This window comes from Thamnophis elegans, chromosome 5 (assembly GCF_009769535.1).
Source record: "Thamnophis elegans isolate rThaEle1 chromosome 5, rThaEle1.pri, whole genome shotgun sequence".
NCBI lineage: Eukaryota > Metazoa > Chordata > Lepidosauria > Squamata > Colubridae > Thamnophis > Thamnophis elegans.
Window position 1 is genome coordinate 43263982 of NC_045545.1, and position 14670 is coordinate 43278651.

The following is a 14670-nucleotide window of genomic DNA, read 5'->3' on the forward strand; positions in this document are numbered from 1 at the left end:
TATCCAATGGCATGCTTTCCAAATGCTGCCTGTGTAGCACCTTTCAAATTAAATTAATGAGGGTGTTATTTCCTTTCACCACACACATCTTGAGAAGAAGGTAAAGGTCACTGTGAAATCACATAAAATGTAAATATATCAGCATAATTATTGCTCACTGTTTTATATGAAAAGATCTCATAGTCTTAACAGTTGTCAGCAAGGAGCTAAATATAAACTTGTAACTGCGCAATATACTTTAGGATATAGGTATTGATCACACTGTTATGGGTATGCATGATTTCTTGACTGAAGCAGAAACTCCACTTATAGCTGCAGCAACCTTCCCTTTGCTTCCCTCTCTCCCCGGCATCACTGATATAGCTTTTCATTACCAGGGACAGAGCTTTAGGAGGAGATAATAGCATCCTTGAAATGTTTAATTCCTTTTACTACAATCAGACTAAAATATTTAAATTATTAATAATATACATAGTATGATTTTAAGGTGCTGTGTGATTTACAACTCATTTTTGCAGAATCTTATAACGTCTTTCAGCTGAAAAAAGATTTTCAGTGCTGAGGATAAGATTTTATAGCCAGTGGACATAGTTGTTCAGAATTTAAAACTGCAAATTTCAATGACAAAGCTTAGTCTCTGAATCCAAAACATGTTTCAAAATTACAATAAATATTTGAAAACTGACTAGATGCTCTTAATTGCCTCCGTCCATGGACTAACTGAGCAACCTTTTTTTCCCAACCTGTAATTTTTAAACAGTGCTGCTAGTAATGTGTGTTCTTCTTTCCTGAAAGCAGAATCCATTAATGGAATCGGAGGGAGACATAACATAACAGAGGTTTCAGGATAGGAAAAACTTTTTACCTGAACGAAGCTGTTTGATTCTGCCATTGCTAGCAGCTATGTCCACCGGAAGGAAATCTTTGTACCAGGAGATTTCGGGGTCAGGATTGCCGCTGGCAGCACATAGCATTGTAGCAGTGCGGGCCTTCTCTACTACCTTGAGTTGGGGGCCCATATCTATAGTTGGAAAGCCAGGAGGAAGTTGATTCTCTGAAAGAAAAACAAACAAAGAAATCCAATTAAAAGTCAGCGATGGGAAAACTGGAGGCGAGTTTCCATATTCCAAGCATTGGACAATCAAGACTTCGACACAACCATGTTTGATTAATAGGCAGAAGACATTTCTTCTACTTTGGATTCTGAACAGTAAATTAGTTGTTAATACAGAATAAAACAATTCAAATGTTCTATGCATGTTTCTGGCTTAATCCTTATGCAACATGCATGGATAAAACAAGCAAGTATCTTGTACTGAATTCTTCTGATTTATCTTCTATTAGGATTAGGATTAGGATTACTTTATTTATATGCCGCCCTTTTCCCTGGGGGGACTCAGGGCGGCTCACAATCCAAGGGGGAGGGGAGTACAAGACAAAAATACACACATAAAACAGTACATCGTTAAAAGAAACGCAACAGTCATACTATTCGGGTGGGGTTGAAATCTTAGCCCCAGGCTTGTCGGGACAGCCAGGTTTTAAGGGCTATGCGGAAGGTCTGGAGGGTGGTGAGGGTACGAATCTCCACGGGGAGTTTGTTCCATAGGGTCGGAGCAGCCACCGAGAAGGCTCTCCTCCGGGTAGTTGCATTGTACATTGACCGGCTGATGGAATTCGGAGGAGGCCTAATCGATGGGATCTTATTGGCCTAGTGGAGGTAATTGGCAGTAGGCGGTCTCTCAAGTATCCAGATCCAATACCATGAAGGGCTTTGTAGGTGACAACAAGCACCTTGAAGCGCACCCGGAGATCAACAGGCAGCCAGTGCAGCTCGCGGAGGATAGGTGTTACGTGGGTGAAACGAGGTGCACCCACGATCGCTCGCGCGGCTGCATTCTGGACCAGCTGAAGTCGCCGAATACTCTTCAAGGGCAGCCCCATGTAGAGCACATTGCAGTACTCCAGCCTAGAGGTCACAAGGGCACGAGTGACTGTTGTGAGAGCCTCCTGGTTCAGGTAGGGACGCAACTGGTGCACCAGGCGAACCTGGGCAAATGCCCCCCTGGTCACAGCTGACAAATGGTGTTCGAAAGTCAGCTGTGGGTCCAGGAGGACTCCCAAGTTGCGGACCCTATCTGAGGGGCGTAGTATTTGACCCCCCAGCCTGAGAGATGGAACACTTGGCCAATTATTGGGAGGGAAGCACAGCAGCCAGCTATGTTCCAGTAAAGGTTGATTCTTTAAAAACCCAAAGAACAAATGAATATTAACAAACCAAAGTAACTGCAAGGCTGGATAGCCAAATGAATACTGCATTAACAAACGAAAATAACTTGGATAGCGATCTCTCTTGGATGGTGTAGTGAATTCAGAAGTGTGCATGGAGTTAGATTTCTCTTAGTTCTCTTCTAAACCTATGTTTCTAGGATGCACACTAGGAAATTGCCAAAAACTCTTCCTGACAGTTGAGGACACCTGAGATATGTTGAAAATGCGTAATATATCTCCTTGCCTTGTATCACATTGGTGAACATTAAAAAAAATCAAGAATAGAAAGAAATAATTATGTTGATAATGGCTGCATTATATTCTCACAGACAAACATAGCTAGTATTATGAGGATTCTCTTAGAAAAAGTCCCTAAGCGCTCTAGAGCAGCTTTTGATAACAACTGCCAAAATCAGCTCATACTTCCAAGATTTTTTTAAAAAACTATTCTCCTCTAACCATGAATTACAATCAAGACAGGCAAAATATATGGGAAAAGAGCCAGAACTTATGGGCTTTTTAAAACACTAAAACCTCAAAATCTTTCTTAGAAAATGCTTAAGCAAAATAAGACAGTTTTCCTTTTTACCTTTAGCAGATATGCTAATTTGAATAAAGACAAATATTTGCTTCTATGGCAAAAGCCTTGGATTATTACAACTTTTGAATACAGTGCTCCTTTCTAGGTTTTCTAAAATTACAAAATATTCATTTATGTAATTGATTAATTGAATAAGGGAAAAATTGTGCTTACAAACAGATATGCCAAATGCTCAGCCACTACTTTTAGGTAACTCTGACTTCTCTAGTACCATCTGCAATTGAAAGTGATGGATTATTTACTTCTCTATGAGTCCCAACACCATAAGGATCTTAGCATCCTAAATTTAAAGATTCTACATTACAGAGATCAAGACTGACTGAGTATACTTCATTTGCATCTAACTTCCACGTGTAATGTGTATATACATAATCTTCATATTTTCAGTTAATTAAAGTTTTGGTCCTGGCTTGTATTTTATAAATCTCTAAATGAACTTGCAGTGTCAAATTGAGCTATTCAAATTTAACACTAAATACCTTCCCATCACATCTATCAAAAATCCAGACACAGCCTTCCCATTTCAGTGTTAGATTGTATAGCATAAAACAACATAAATGGGCTGCAATCTGGCTTTGGTGTTCAGAAGGTAAGGGGTTTGGGTTTTAAAAAAAATACAAAAAAAAGAGATTGAAATTTAGTAAGAGCTTGAGACATTTTGAATCTCCCACTCCACCCTCCCTAGAAATCTATTCTTTACCACCAAACAAAAAAGTCTCTTTGTATAAAAGGTACCACTGAAAATGAAAGGTTTTTTCTTCTTCTTTAAATTGCTTTCTCTTTATTTTCAAAGACAAAAGGTACATACAGCTTAACTGGAAAGACACCAGAGCTAGCATTCATTGACAAGAAGCAGCAGCAGCACTGATTTAACCACAACACACACGCCTCAAATTTTAACAAAAGCAGGGATACACAAAAGTATCACAAGACACAGCTTATCTTGCAAGGCAAGACACAAAGAGGAACAAACAAAAACTCTCTTCAAACTAGCCAACTGTGCCTGATTTACCTTGCCACTAGCAATATAAAGTAGGTGGTTAAGGCAGGGAAGACAAACACTCCAAGTGATCAAATGTAATCCCTAAACCTTCTATATTATTTCTCAGTTTTTGTGAGATAATATTCTAAGCAAAGAACCAATCAATTCATGTTTCTCAATGTATCTACACAATTGTTAATTTTAAAAAAGCAATATAAGTATTTATTATTTATATATAATTATTTATTTGAAATATTTGCATATTGTGCCTCAGTGAAAAACCCACAAAGTAGCTTACAAATTCAATAAAAACATTATAAAAACAATCCAGTATATGAACTGGTGGAATTAATGGTAGGAAAAGCTAAATTAAATATAGGGCCTGGAATAAACAGAAGTAAAGCCTTTCCAGAGGACAGATGCTAGTGCCTGTCAAACTGAAGTCTCTAAGGCAGAGCAGATACCTTCTGAAAATCACAGATCCCTGGGAGGATGATATAAGTGGAGTCATTCTGCGTTATTTAGGGCATAGGTCTCCAACTCTATGGGTCACAGTCCACTACTGGGCTGTGAGCCTTTTGGAACTAGGCTGCGGAAGTGGCAGGCAATTTAGCGCATGTGTGCTCCATTTGTGTGAGTGGCATGCTTGTGCAGACGCCACTCATGTAAATGGAACTGATGGTGCACTTGCCTGCCACTCGCATGGAACCATCCCCACTTCCTCCCTCTCCCCCCCCTGCCAGTCTGCAAAGTTGGAAAAGTTGGGGAACTCTGATTTAGGACTTTCACATTAAAATCAACATTTAATCTTGTTCAATGGCAGCCAGTCAACCACTGCACACTTTTCAGCACAAATTTTATCTATGTGGTGTAGTATCACAGTCAGTACTCTAGCTGTCTGCATTCAACCAATTGGTGCTTTAGCAATCTGGCAAAGCATAACATCAGCCTAAGAGAAAACTCATATGGAGTTCAATACATTGCACCATTACTACTGGAGCTATGGTGGTGCACTAGTTAGAATGCAGTATTGTAGCTGCCAACTGCAAGCAGTTCGATTCTCACTGGCTCAAGATTGACTCTATCCTTACTACTGTATATTTGACAGCACAGTATCAGCAGTAGCGTCCTTCAAAGTTTTTGGTTCTATAATCTCCCAAGACATGAAATGGACGCTTAACATTAGACCTATCATTAAAAACACACAACAAAAATGTTTTTTCCTGCATCAAATCAGGAAGTTCAGACTGCTGTAGGAGCTGTTGATACACTTTTACAGAAGAATTATAGAGTCTATTATTTGTATTTCTATAACTCTGTTTGGAATAGGAAGCAAACTGGACAGGTACAAACTCCAATGAATAGTTTTGACTGCAGAAAGAACACTTGCAACCCACCTGCCTTCCACAAAAAGACCGTTGGCTTACCTGAATGGTCGTTCTCTAAGCGCTGCGGAGTGTCCAAGCACGGGTTAACTTCAGCTTGCTGCCCAAGGAACTGAGTTTTAAAATTGATTGTAGCTCCGCCTCTTGGTTGCCTCAGAGGCTCAGTTTCGAAAAACGAAGAAGATGCAATAGTCCATAACTCGAACCAGTCTAAGTCCAAGTCCAAGACACAGGTGAAACACACCTCGCGGCCCCATCTCAAGGGTGGATTTGGACACTCCGCAGCGCCTAGAGAACGACCATTCAGGTAAGCCAACTCTCTTTCTCCTAGGCGCTGCTTGGAGTGTCCAAGCACGGGACATGCCAAAGCTATGTCAAAGTCGGGAGGAAAGAAGAAGAACTGTCCGGGGCCGCGGCGGTCGCCACGACTCTCTGCAAAACTCTCCTCCCAAATGGTGCCTCAGTAGAGGCAAACGTGTCAAGCTTGTAGTTTCGAATGAATGGAGACGGGCCAGACCACGTAGCAGCACAACAAATTTCCTCAATTGGTGCTTGAGTAGCCCAAGCAGCCGAAGTTGCCACACTCCTCGTAGAATGTGCGGTAATACGAGGGGGAACCGGCCTGGCCTGAGTATCATAAGCCATTTTGATGGTTGCTCTGAGCCAGCGTCCTATGGTGGAGGTTGTGACCTTCTTTCCCATGGAAGCGGGTTGGAATGATACAAATAACGCTTCTGACTTACGAAAGGGAGTGGTCCGCTTCATGTAAATGTGGTGCGCCCGCCTAACGTCCAACTTGTGCCACGTTACCTCTCTCTGGTGCCTGGGACGTTGACAGAAGTCCGGAAGTATCACCTCCTGCGCCCTGTGGAAAATGGTGTTACTCTTTGGGACGAAATCAGGATCCAGCCCTAAGATGACTCTATCGGAGTGGAAGATGCATAGGTTGTCTCTAACTGACAAGGCGACCAACTCCGATATCCTGCAGGCCAAGGTGATGGCAACCAGAAAGGCAGTTTTTAGGGTCAGGTAACATAGGCCCACCGTCCGCAATGGTTCAAAAAGAGGCGCGGCAAGCGCCTGCAGTACAACAGTCAAGTCCCAGGTGGGGTACCTATGGATGGGAAGCGGACAGATGTTGGAAGCCCCTTTCAGGAAGGCCCGAACCTGTGGGTGTCTAGAAAGTGGTAACTGAGAGTCAGTGGACAGGATGGTGCCCAAGGCAGCCACCTGTCGGCGGAGAGTGTTGGGCGTGAGGCCCTTGTCCAAACCGTCCTGCAGAAAATCCAGGACTTGTGGGATGGTCGCGGATGAAGCACTTATCTGACGGTTGAGGCATCAACGTGAGAAGGCTGACCAGGTCGCTTCGTAAATTCTGACAGTGGAAGGTCGTCTAGAAACTTGAATAGTCTGGATGACTCTGTCAGAAAAACAGGGAAGCCTCAGGAGGTCCCCCTCAAGTGCCAGACGGCCAACTGCAGCCATTGGAGTTCTGGGTGTTGGACGGCCCCCTGGCTGAGGGAGATTTGCCACGGCTAGGATACTGACAAGCTGACCAGGTCGGCAAACCAAGTCCTCCTCGGCCAGTGTGGAGCTACCAGCAACACCTCCGCCCCCTCTTCCAGGACCTTGCAAATGACCTGCGGGATCAGAGGAAGAGGAGGGAAGGCATACAGTCGACTTGGAGGCCAGTGAGATCGCAGAGAGTCTGTGCCCTCTGCCCCGGGGACAGTGGAACCCGATGAAAAACTGGGGCAGGTGCGTGTTGGTCGGTGAGGCGAACAGGTCGACCACTGGGTAGCCAAACCTCCAGGACAGCTGGCAGAACAGTCTCGGGTGCAGCCGCCATTCCGAGTTCTGGATGGTGGTTCTGCTTAGCCAGTCCGCCGTCAGGTTGTCTATGCCGGAAATGTGGTCTGCCCGAATCGAGGCCAGATGCCTCTCCGCCCAGCGACCCAGAGCTTCCACTTCCGACATCAGCGCCAGGGACTGCGCGCCGCCCTGATGGTTGATGTAAGCTTTGGCGGCTATGTTGTCGGTCAAGATCAGTACATCGCGACTCCTGACCCGATCGAGGAAATAGCGCAGGGCTAGTCTGGCTCTAGCCAATTGATGGTGTGGGCAAGCTCCGCCTGCGACCAGCTTCCCTGGACCACTGAAGTCCCTAGGTGAGCCCCCCAGCCGAAGAGACTGGCATCTGTAGTTATTATCAGGTGCTCTGGCTCCCTGAAGTGACTGTCCCTTGAGGAGGGCCTCTGACAGCCACCACTTGAGGGAGCGGAGATTCTTCGGGGGGATTCGTATCACCCATCTGGAGTTGCTGGCCTTTCGTCTCTGGAGAGGGAGCAGGAACCACTGCAGTTCCCGCGTATGCAACCACGCCCATGGGACCACCGAAATGCACGACACCAGCTTCCCCTTGCTGCCTGCCTCTGTCCCTAAACGAGGACCTATCCTGGGAGCGATCCTGAGGGGGAGCGTAGGTGTGACTGGGCCTGCTGGAGGAGGTAGAGGGCTCGTTATTCTGAAAGGAACCCTTACGAAAGGACTGCCCTTACGCTCCTGCTTCTTAGTGACTGGAGGGAGCACTTTACGTTTATCCTTGGACTCTATCAGGAATGGATCCAAGGCATCCCCAAAAAGCTTTCCTCCCTTGAAGGGAGCGGAAGCCACGTTCCATTTCGCCTTCACATCGGCCTGCCAGTGGCGAAGCCACAGCAGGCGCCTCGAGGTGACGTTCGTGGCCAGAGCCCTGGATGAAAACCTGGTGGCTGCGAGGGAGGCGTCAGCGGAGTACTCCACGGCGGCAATTATTTTATTGACGTCCTGCCTGGCCCTAGAGTCTCCAGCCGGGAGCCCTGCTAGCAATTTATGAAGCCAAAACAAGGCTGCCCTGCCAAAGTAGGAAGAGGAAGAGGAAGTCTGCATGGCCCAGGCGGTAGCCAAATGGGTCTTGTGGGCCGCTGATTCTGCCCTCTTGTCCTCGGCCTTAAGCCCTTCCAGTAAGTCAGCTGGAAGGGAAGAGGGGGAGGTGAGGGACACAATAGGGTCATCCACCTGGGGAAGCTTCAGCAGCTCTTCCATTGGGGCCTCCATGGTATAGAGCTTTCGGTCTGTCCCGCTAGGATTTGCCATGGTCCCCGGCTGTGCCCATTGCCGCTGTATAATGTCAAGGAACAATTGGGGAGCCAGAACCAATTCCAGGGGCGGAGGTACTTCTTTAAATAAACCTGCGCCAGGATCTTGGGGACCTATGGTCACCCTGGCGGGCTGATCCACAGGGACCTTGGCCGCAGGAGCCGGAAGACCCATCTGGGGCCCCGCTGCCCGGGCCTTGGTGAGAATGGCCCTGAACATTGTGGGATTGAAGAGGCCTGAACTGGTGGCTTGCTCAGGGGCGGAGTTCTCATCCTCAGAGAGAACTGGAACCTCTATCTCGGCTTCCTCCAATTCCAAGACTTCGCTGATAGCCGTAGGTGTTGGTGAAACCGCCCTAGCCTCAGACACTTGGGGCCGTGCTGCACGGCTCGTAGAAGGCTTGGCCGCCACAATGGGCAGCTTAGCTGCCAGCTGTTGCATGCCATCAGATATGCCACGTGAAATGGCCTGAGCTACCACCTCCTCCATGGCCTTGGATAGCAAGGACTCCTGGTCCTGAGGAGGGGGAGGCTCTAACCTCACCTCCTGCCTCATTAGAACTGGAGCCCCCGGAAGTTCTGTGCTGTGCGGTCTGGGCCTTCTGGAATTGCTTTTCCAGGGCCTTCTGGTATCTCACAGCCATTTTCTCCTCAGCCTTGGAAGGTATCCCAGGTTTGGGCTGCTTCCCTTTAGAGGGGGCACCCACCCCATTACCCTTGGCTGCAGGATTAGGCCTACTGCGTTTGCTAGGAGTGCGCCCTGTCTGATTCTCCTCTTGTCTCTCCCCACTGCTGCCATGAGGGCCTGTCTGCTGCTCCATGGTATCTGGATTAATATACAGGCCTGTGGAAGATGGATGTAGGCCAGGCACTAGGCCTCCGAGGCACTGGGCCCTGTGCTCTAGTGAGGAGAGACTGGATGGCGCTGGTTGGTGTAGGTAGCCAATCTGCGCTGGGCAGGTAGGTTGGCTTGGCTGGCCAAAGTTCCCTGCGGCCGCTGCGAAGGAGAGGAGGGATAGTCCCTGTCTGGTCACCCAGAGTGAGGTCCTGCGCTTAGGGCTACCCTCCATGGCGATCTGCTAAGTGGAAACAGGCTGCGCGGTGGATTTGGAGGCTCAGGAAGAAATCGCGCCAAAACCAACTGTCCAAAATGGTGGCCGTTCGCGTGCGCATGCACCAGGAACAACGTCGGGGCTTCAAGGAGCCTAACGCTCCTTGCGAGGGGGAAACTCACCCCTCGCAGCGCGGGTGATCGCCCCCGCAATCCCCGACTTGCAGCACGACTCAAGAGCGAGGTTTGGCTGGAACGCTCCAGGCAACCTGTCCTCGCTGTTTGCAAGCACCCAAATGCAAACGGGGGTAATAGGAAGGAACTAAGCTGCCTACACTGTCTAAAAGCTAACAAAACCAAAGGAATAACTCAAGGAACTTTAGAAATAAAAAACAAAGGGAGCTACAATCTATCACAATTAAGGGTCTGGGTCCAGCTTGATGCTCGAGAACTGGAGCCTCAGCAAAAAACGTCCTATAGGGTGACTGAGTTTTTTTGAAAACTGAGCCTCTGAGGCAACCAAGAGGTGGAGCTACAATCAATTTTAAAACTCAGTTCCTTGGGCAGCAAGCTGAAGTTAACCCGTGCTTAGACACTCCAAGCAGCGCCTAGGAGAAGATCTGTATGTTGCGCAGGTCTGAAGGAGCATCCTAGACATAAACTGTTTCAACTCCTTTCCTCAGTACAGTGCTGTAGGGCATTATATGCCAAAACAATTAGATACAGGACAGTTTTTCCCCTTGTGCCATCACTCTGCTGAACATCTAATTTTCACAGTGCTGCCTAATGTCTATATGTATTTACCCATGTAGTATGGCCGTAGTATTATTTCTCCTTATTATCTTCTTTACTTCCCTCTTCTATTGGTATTATTATTATTATTATTCGCAACAACAGAATTGTATCACAGCGGCCAGTTGTTTCACCAGATTTGGCATTGATTACTAGTCGGGCGCCACCCAGGGGCTTAGGACGTCATAACGTATTTTTGTAATATGCGTGCAGATCCAAGCAGTGTGGCTTTTTGCATTTGACTGATGGTGATTTTTGTCAATTTTTAACTGTTTAAAATGTAATTCCAGTGCTTTTGGAATAGCACCCAGTGTGCTGATTATCACTGGAATTACCACTGCTGGTTTGTGCCATAGTCGTTGAATTTCGATTTTTAAGTCCTGGTATTTTGCGATTCTTTCACATTCCTTCTCGTCAACCCTGCTATCACCTGGTATTGCAAGGTCTATGATTGTAACCTTATTTTTCTCAACCAGTGTGATGTCTGGTGTATTATGCGCCAGTATTTTGTCCGTTTGTATGCGAAAATCCCACAAGATCTTGACCATCTGATTTTCGATGACTTTATCAGGCTTATGTTCCCACCAGTTTGTTGCTGTTTTAATATTATAATTTTTGCACAAATTCCAATGGATCATTTGTGCTACTGAATTGTGCCGCAATTTGTAATCAGTCTGCGCGATTTTTTTACAGCAGCTGAGTATGTGATCAACAGTTTCATCAGCTTCTTTGCAAAGTCTGCATTTGGCATCATCAGAGGATTTTTCGATTTTGGCCTTAATGGCATTTGTGCGGATAGCTTGTTCTTGCACAGCCAGGATTAGTGACTCTGTTTCTTTCTTTAATGTACCTGCTGTTAACCATAACCAAGTTTGTTCACTGTCCACTTTATCTTTTATTTTTTCCAGAAATTGGCCATGCAATGCTTTGTTCTGCCAACTCTCCTTTCTTGATTTTATCGCATCTTTTCTGTATTCTTGTTTCGTCTGTTGGACCTTCACTAGATTTTTGTTCTTTACTTCGATTAATAGATGTTCTTGACTTTCTTTTAAATAATCAGCCAGTGCATGTTTTTCTTCAACTGTTTGCTTCACTTGTAATAATCCTCTGCCACCTGATTTTCAGGGCAGGTATAATCTATCAGTATCACCACGTGGATGTAAACTGTAGTGCATTGTCATTAGTTTCCTGGTTTTTCGGTCCAGAATGTCCAAATCAGCTTGTGTCCAGTTAACTATACCAGCTGTGTATTGCCCAGGTATTTATGGCCTTGATTGTATTTCCACCATTCAATTTAGATTTCAAAATTTTCCTAACTCTGTTGGTGTACTCTCCCCTGACAATAGTCTTTACTTCTCCATGCTTGATGTTATCCAACTGCAGAATGGCTAAGTATTTGTAGGCTTCATTTTCGCTGCATTTAATTAGTTGGCCATTGGGCATTTCAATTCCCTCACATGTAGTGATTTTGCCCCTTTTTATGGATACAGTGGCACATTTTTCCATGCAAAACTGCATTGAAATATCGGTGCTGAATACTCGGACTGTGTTTGTCAGTGATTGGATTTCTATTTTTGACTTTCCATAGAGTTTCAAATCATCCATATATAATAAATGAGAAATTTTTTCAGCTTCTTTGGCTGTTTGGTAGCCTAATTTCATTTTTTAAAAGATTACTGATAGTGGGATCATCGTGATGATGAAGAGAAGAGGTGAAAGTGAATCACCCTGGAAAATTCCTCACTTGATATTAACCATTCCATAGTTCTCAGTCCCTACTGCCAACTCAGTTCTCCATTGTTTCATCGCCTTTTCAGTAAAGGATGTAATATTTTTGCTAATGCCAGTTGTTTCTAAGCATTTTATGATCCAACTATGTGGCAATGAGTCAAATGCCTTTTTGTAATCAATCCAGACCATATTTAAGTTTGTTTTTCTGTTCTTACAATTTTCTAATATCATTTTATCAATTAGGAGCTGATCTTTTGTGCCCCTGCTCCTTCTTTTGTTGCCTTTTTGCTCTACTGGCAAGATGTTATTTGTTTCCAAATAATCCATAATGTTATCTGCAATAATGCCTGTGAGTAATTTAAAGGTTGTTGGCAAGCATGTAATTGGTCTGTAGTATTCAGGTGTTGTTCCTTTAGTTGCATCTTTCTGAATCAAGTATGTTTTTCCAGTTGTCAACCATTCATCAATTTGACCATTTTTTAAATTTTCATTCAGTTGTCTGGCCAATATTGCATGTAAACTGGTCAGATATTTGAGCCAGAAACCATGCAATTGGTCATTTCCAGGTGATGTCCAATTCTTTACTTTTTTTACTCGATTTCTGACCATATCATCATCATCATCATTATTATGTGACTTTGAATGTATACTGAGCGCTTCCATACTGGAGACAAATTCCTCATGCAGTCTAACCACATTCGGTCAAATGAAGTATTCAATTTAATTCAAGTACAATGCAAAATAAATCTTTTAAATGTTTATTGATTAATTTTAGAATATTTCTGTTCATGAAAATATTTCACATTAGTATGTTAGTAAGAAAGTAGAGATGCAGTGAGACCCATCACACTGAGCTCTTCCTTATCAGCTGTTGTATCAAAATGTAATAATAATGATCTTTGTAATTATCTTATTATGATAATAGCACAGATGTAATGGAAGCATTTCTATTTGCTGAAACTGTAAACAATTTAGCACTACTCCGCTATAAAAGGGGAGACAGTATTTCACTCTGTCTTCTAAGATTCTTTACAACTTTTCATAAGTAGTGCTCTTACTTAGACCAGGTTCTTGAAATAAATAACTTCTAAAATACTTTTTTAGGTTTTCCTGAAATAAGAAATGAAAGGTAAGAATTGGGTCTCTGACATGGCTCCAGAGGCATGTATTTGCCAAAAGACATCTCCCTTGGTATAGTATAGGCTTTGTCCTGTGACTTTTAAAGAAATATTGCAATTTTTAAAAAGCAAGAACCTGGCCTGCTCAAAGTAAGGTGTCAGTCTCCAGCATCATATTTCATTCCAAGAACATTTCTGAATACACATGGGCCTCAGATGTTGTTAAAGATAATAAACATTATGGTGGCTAAAGCCCAGTTGCTTACTTGGAAAGATACCTATTTGTTGTAAAACAAAACAAAAGCACAAAGGTTAATGCTTTGTTAATGCTCAGCATTGTTCAGGAGGAGACGGTGGCGTAAGGTAACGTATGCTAAATCAATTTTTTATAATTGGGTTTGTTCCCATAGAAGATGTTCTAGATACATTAAGCACCCCAAGCAGGACTTTTGGAAACCTGTCTACATTTCTCATAATTTCAAGTATACCCATCAGCTGGGGAATCCTAAACCTAAAGGGATCTGATTCATTTTTATCATTCATAACTAATAACACTAAAAACAAACTTATTCTTACCTAAATATTAACTTTTTATTTTATTTTTATTAACCAATTTTGTTATATACATGATGTACAATGACAATAAAGGCTTTACTGTTATTTTTACTTTCCCAAATAAAATGTTTTACCGTATTTTTAAACCTATACATAGATATTACAAAATGAAAAAGCATTAAATATTTAATGGATGGCAATTCTATACCATTACTCTGGTATTACGGAATCTGAGATTAGAAAAGTGAAGAGATTTTCCCAGATGAGAATGTGATCAGTAAAATATTAGAATGAGCAGAAATGAATAGATTAACGCTTGCAATTAAGGAGAAAGAACCAACTGAATATTATTTGATATGGGGCTTATTTTTATCAATGGTTAGATAATAAACAGGGAAGTTAAAAACAGGGAAATAAAAGAAAAAGATTTGTGAAATAAAGAAGATATGTTAAGAGAGAGAAGCAAATATCATGATTATGTTTGATATTATCATTTTAATATTATAGAATTAATGGTAATGTAGTAAACATTGTTGTAAATATTATTTTACAAAGATATTTGTAATCAGATGATACACTGTTTAATTGAACATAAAATTATTATATTAAAAAAATCTGAGAGAAAATTTAAAGTATATTATAAGGGAAATACAAAGGAAATGAATATAGTAACCAACAGATCCAAAAGTAGGATTGTTGCTTACAAGAATAAATATAAACAATTAAGAATATTCAAGGTAATAAAAAAAAATCCAAAGATAAAGGTCATTGTTTCCTTTGTCCAGTCATATCTGACTCTAGAGCAGTGGTTCCCAACCTTTTTTTTGCCATGCCTCACCTAAGCATCTTTAAAATCCTGACACCCCCCCCCCCCGTGATATATAATTCTTACTTTAGTCAAAAAGTGAACTTTACTCATGTGGAGGAAGCCTAAAAGGCCATTAACTTGGTTTAAACAAGGTTCACATTGCCCCCATTAAAAATCAAATTGCTTCCCTTTGGGGCCTGGGGTCCATATTGGGAACCACTGCTCTAGAGGGTTAGGGA

At 43.3% G+C, this 14670-nt stretch overlaps 1 protein-coding gene across 4 annotated transcripts in view; it reads right to left on the minus strand.

The window, feature by feature from the left end:
• The window catches only part of PTPRF (protein tyrosine phosphatase receptor type F), a 627213-nt gene that overhangs the window by 126897 nt on the left and 485646 nt on the right, over nucleotides 1-14670 (minus strand). For all 4 annotated transcript variants that reach the window (XM_032217661.1, XM_032217663.1, XM_032217660.1 and 1 more), the window contains one exon: nucleotides 866-1054. In XM_032217661.1, the coding sequence (XP_032073552.1) occupies nucleotides 866-1054 (189 nt within the window). The remainder of the gene's footprint in view (nucleotides 1-865; nucleotides 1055-14670) is intronic.